Source organism: Diceros bicornis, chromosome 28, assembly GCF_020826845.1.
Source record: "Diceros bicornis minor isolate mBicDic1 chromosome 28, mDicBic1.mat.cur, whole genome shotgun sequence".
Classification (NCBI taxonomy): Eukaryota; Metazoa; Chordata; class Mammalia; order Perissodactyla; family Rhinocerotidae; genus Diceros; species Diceros bicornis.
The window spans coordinates 15,251,351-15,256,511 of record NC_080767.1 but is presented as its reverse complement, the minus strand read 5'-3'; the positions used below and the strand labels follow the sequence as shown (position 1 = coordinate 15,256,511).

The following is a 5,161-nucleotide window of genomic DNA, read 5'->3' as shown; positions in this document are numbered from 1 at the left end:
ATACATTGAGGGGACTGTGGAAGGTGAAGGGAAGGGCACACTGGGGCCAGGCTGCAAGAGGGCCTGGTTTGCTGGGGTATAGCATTTGTCTCAGTCTGCTGGATGAGCCACTGAAGGATTGGTAGCAGGGGAGTGATCTGACCACAGCTGTGATTTGAGAAGGACAATTAGGGAGCTGTGTGAAAGGTGAAGTGAAGAGAGAGCTAGAGAGACAGAGAGAAGGAGACTAACCAGGGGATGCTAGATTTTTTCTAAACTAAAGACAGTGGCTGGGGGAGGGGGTCAAAGTCAGAACAGTGGCTGTGAGGACGAAGAGAATGGGTGGATGTGCTTAGTACCCTTATGAAATTCTCTCTAACAAAGAAAAAAGGACAATTTCTTTCTTAATTTATTTTCAATAAATTAATAGTTAAATAGCAAATTATAATTGATGGTTAAAAACTCACAAAACATATCGACAAATAAAATCTTTGGTTGATACATCTAATCACGTTCTAGAAAGCACAATAATTCAACGTCGATAAAAAGGCATATCAAGAAGATTACTGAACGCTATTGAAAAGGGATGAGCATAATACTAAAGTAGTTTCCAGTGGTGTCCATAGCAGACCAAACCATTTTTTTCAAGTAACAGAGTAGCATAGATGATACAATCTGTCTAAACTTTTCTGTTGGGTTCAAATGATCCATAAAGAGATGTAACATCAGTGAACCATAATGTGTTTGAACCATAAATTCTTACTCCTGCAATCTCCAAGCCTAGGTATAGGACACCAAGGAAGACCGTAGAGTGATTTCTGAATTAGCGTCCAGTCTCATGGATACCTTGCCAAGGTTTTGGTCCACATGTACCTACAATTCCTTTTGACAGTCACTTTAACCTAACACAACTTGGTATACCAAAATCCAAGCTTACAAAATAAATGATTTAAGAGGTGAATTACGTAAAGTAATATTTTAAATGTTTATTCATTTATCAAAGGAATTTCCTGCAGGGTTTCTTTAAGTAATTATCCCCTCATATAGTTTAATGATAACTCCATCTCCTCCTGACTTTTCAGGAGCACTCCGTTACATTTCAGTGGAAAGGCCTTCTGCACAAAGACATGGCCTCAACAGCATAAAAGTGTACTCCTTCTGAGAAGAAGCCATAAAATCCTGCATTCAGGCAGAGAGGTCCTCTGTGCCTTCTTCAGCATCATGTTAAAAGGAAGCAAATATAAAAATACCGTCAAAAGCGTTATTTTGTTTTAATGCCAGATGAGAGAGTAAGTAATGTTGTTCAGTTGACACCTGTCATCAATGCTTTGAGATGTACTATCACGTGGTAGTTTGGGAACAAACTTAAGTCCACATAAGCTCGTGAGACAGAGGTGCACATTCAGGAGAAACCCCCTGGTCTCTGTGCTTATGTATTTCCTCGGACAATTCTGGGTCTGTAGGGAAGTTTACTGAGAGCAGTATAAAGAAAGGCCCTAGAAGGAAAATTTGTTGCTCCCAATAAGCGCTTTGTGCTACAAGTGTGAATGCTGCATATTGAAAGACATTATGACCTTGCCATTTTGGGTGAATGAGATTTTGAAGGAGCCTCATCCAGCTTTCTTCTGATCACCAAAACAAAGAGGCTCATTTCAACCTTTCATAAATCAAATATCTTCTTTCTAGAGTGGCAGGAAATTTAAATTCCACTCTTGTGTATATAGTGGAAATCCATAATCTAAAAGCCACCAATTTCCTACCTGTGGCTCAGAAGGTTTTAAAACCTATGTACCATCAAGAACTTTGGGGAAATAAAATGTCCCAGGGACAATCAAATCACATTATTTGTATTCTGGGCTCAACTGTGGGATTCATCTTGGAATCCACGCATCGTCAGGGCTGCACGTGGCGGTGAGTTCTGCCAGATCCACACTGTTTCATTGACTTGTGGGTACCACCCCTTTCAGCATAAGATTGAACTAATGCTCCATAGCAGGGAGGACAAATCATAAATTCATTAATTCATTAGGGTCTGGTATTACATTCCTATTGTCTACTCTAAATCTTTTGTTTAAACTAAGCTTTGTGTAAATGAGTCATTAAATGGTAATGTTTGGATTTTCATAATTAGGTTTGAATTTTACAGGTCTTAAATCAGCAGGAACTGAGGCTGAAGTAAAAGTTTTTACACCTGACATGTGAAACTAAGGGGTTAGATAACCTATTTTAGCTGTTTTTCATAAGAAAATTATAAACTCTAATTCATAAATTATCAAGTCCTTTCGTCTCACAGATATAATCCACCTTTTGGCTTTAGAGATAACACACATATAAATGTGAGCGTGCAGGTTACAGCTCACATTGCCACGGAGACGAAGGATGCAGAGCTCTTCCACACGTGTCTGCTGTGTTCCCGTAATCCTCACCTCAGGAGGGTTCTCTCTCCACAGATCTTCCCACAGGTCTCCAGGCTGGTTTCTGCACAGGCTATCTTTCCATTCATCAACCTTGAGACTTAGTTTGTTCACCCTTGATCAAATGTGCCTCCTTCTGAGGGAAGCATTTTCTACTCATCCATCTGAGATTCATTATGAGATAACTTTTTTATGTGTGTGTGTGAGGAAGATCAGCCCTGTGCTAACATCTGCCAATCCTCCTCTTTTTTTGCTGAGGAAGACTGGCCCTGGGCTAACATCCGTGCCTATCTTCCTCCACTTTATATGGGACGCTGCCATGGCATGGCTTGCCAAGCGGTGCATCGGTGCGCGCCCAGGATCCGAACCAGCGAACCCTGGGCCACCGCAGCGGAGCACACGCACTTAACCGCTTGCGCCACCGGGCCAGCCCCTGAGAAAACTTTCGTATAACTGGAAACATATTGAGTAAAACAATGATTTTCAAACCTGTTTTTAACCTATGATTTTTTTTTCAAACATCTTATGCAGATCCGGATATATAAAACAGAGAGACACAGGCTGCTCTGCCTGAAGCCCCAGGCGGTGGGACTCCTAAGTCACCTTCCTCATGGCCTCCTTTTGGCTCCCTGCAGCTGAACGTGAGCCACCTCCTAGGAAGCTTAAATTCACACCTCACAAATTATTCATCAAGTTGACTCTGGAACATACAAAGGGCTGCTGACAGCCAGTGACTTCTGAACAAGTGCTGCCCTGGGTGGTGACAGCCAGAGCCACACTATGGAATGTGGTGGCTTGGGCCAGGTGAAGGAACCTGGTAGTCACCAAGTAGAGTCCTGTTCGGCAGGTGGGGTCCTTGGGGGAAGAGTCCCAGAATGTTTCCCTGAGCAGCCACTCCCGTTTGCTGCAGGCTCTGCTCTCCCAAGACCTTGACCAAGAAGTTAATATACCTCATCGCCAGGCGAAGCGTTTCATTTTTGCTCAGCTTTTTGTCTGGAGGGTGAGTGGGGATGAGCTTCCTCAGCTTGGCAAAGGCACTGTTGACATTCTGCTGCCTCCACCGCTCCCTGGTATTCGTGAAGATCTTCCTGGTCATGTCTGAGTTCCTGAGACGGGAAAGAGAAAGGGCCCCGAGGGCCAATACCTTGTAAGAGGCCTGGTGGGTACCACATGTCCCGCCAAGAACTTGAGATGTCAGATCTTCTCGACTCAGAGTTTAGAAAATTCATTTCCTCATTTTCAGGTTTTTTTGCATCTTCCTTTTGATAAGGGAAGTAAATGTGGCAGAAGAGAAGGCAGCATAGGAACATCACCCTTCAGCCCTTTTCTCTCTGTTTTGAAGCCTCCAGTTGCAAGGCTATTTATCCCAGTACTCCCATGACATTTTTTTTTTTTTTGGTGAGGAAGATTAGCCCTGAGCTAACATCTGTTGCCAATCCTCCTCTTTTTGCTGAGGAAGATTGGCCCTAGACTAACATTCATGCCCATCTTCCTCCTCTTTATATGTGGGACACCTGCCACAGCACGGCTTGATAAGCAGTGCGCAGGTCCGTGCCCGGGATCCAAACCTGTGAACCCTGGGCAGCCAAAGCAGAGTGCACGAACTTCACCGCCACGCTACCAGGCCAGCCCCCACCAAAACTTCTTTTATAACCAATTCTTCCTAATTGTTCAGAATCAGGCACAGTATAGGATCGAGTATATGTGTGAAAAAAACATATTTAGCCAATAGAAAATTGAATATGGATTCTTAAAGAAAAAAAAAAAGCTGTGATCCTAGGTTTCATTAATAAGATAATATTTGGAATGAAGATCATGATAGCACAGCTCTCCTCTTAGCTGTCAGACCTCACCTGGAGGGCTAGGGCCCACTGTGCAAGAGCTAAAATATCCAGACTGGAGCACATTTAGAGGATGAACAGAGTGATGAAGAGTCTTGAAACCCTGTTGTGTGAAGAACAGAAGTGGGGATATTTAGTGTGACAAAAGAAAAAAAGACAAGGGGCAGCTAGGGGTGATGATTTGGCAGGGATGCTGTAGACGGTATTCGGGCATCCCCATCTGGATGACCTTTCTGGTCCTAGGAGAGGTGATCATCACCATGTACTGCCAAATCTTATTGTGCCATTTTTAACTCTTGCAGGCATGGGCCCCTTTTCTCCGGTGGCTTGGATTAACACGCGTTAATGGGAAAGTTCATGATGCATCAGCAAACAAGCCAAAGCCCAGCGCCCGACACTTTGGGGCCCTTGGCTCACTGCTGCCTGCTCCAGTCTAGCTCCCCTGGGCAGTGGCCCCCTCCTGTTCCCCCAAAGAGTCAAAGAGTAGTAAATATTCCTAACTGCATCCCTTTGCACATGCCATTCTCTGTCCCTTGAATTCCTTCTTCACTCTCTCCTTGCCTATTTCTACACATTCTTTAGAGGGCAGCTCAAATTCTCCTTCTCTATGAAGCCTTCCGGCCATCCCAGAGCCCCCCTCCCTTCCCCTCACTGAACCCCTGCAGCCCTTGGTGGTGGACAAAGGCTGCTAGGAGGATTAAATAAATTCATATTTGTACGTCACTTATAACAGTGCCTGACACTTAGTAATTGCTATGAAAGTGTTGATTAATAAATACAACAAAATAATAAATCTATTTATAAGTAAAAATGACTTATGGGGTACTGAATATCCATAGGGGGTGATATCTTGTTTTTCTATAACCAAACCTGCTATAATCTCTCAGTTCGGTGCCTTTGTTCTTTTATTTTAACCCTAAATGTAGA

At 43.5% G+C, this 5,161-nt stretch overlaps 1 protein-coding gene across 1 annotated transcript; it reads right to left on the bottom strand.

The window, feature by feature from the left end:
* Nucleotides 1-2,725: 2,725 nt before the first annotated feature.
* On the bottom strand, nt 2,726-4,363 carry TAL2 (TAL bHLH transcription factor 2). Its single transcript, XM_058524729.1, has 2 exons — nt 4,247-4,363; nt 2,726-3,499 (listed from the first exon to the last, which is right to left on the bottom strand). Exon 2 carries the CDS (start codon nt 3,487-3,489, stop codon nt 3,172-3,174), a length of 318 nt encoding a protein of 105 aa, XP_058380712.1. The 5' UTR covers nt 3,490-3,499; nt 4,247-4,363; the 3' UTR covers nt 2,726-3,171.
* Between the last annotated feature and the right edge of the window lie 798 nt (nt 4,364-5,161).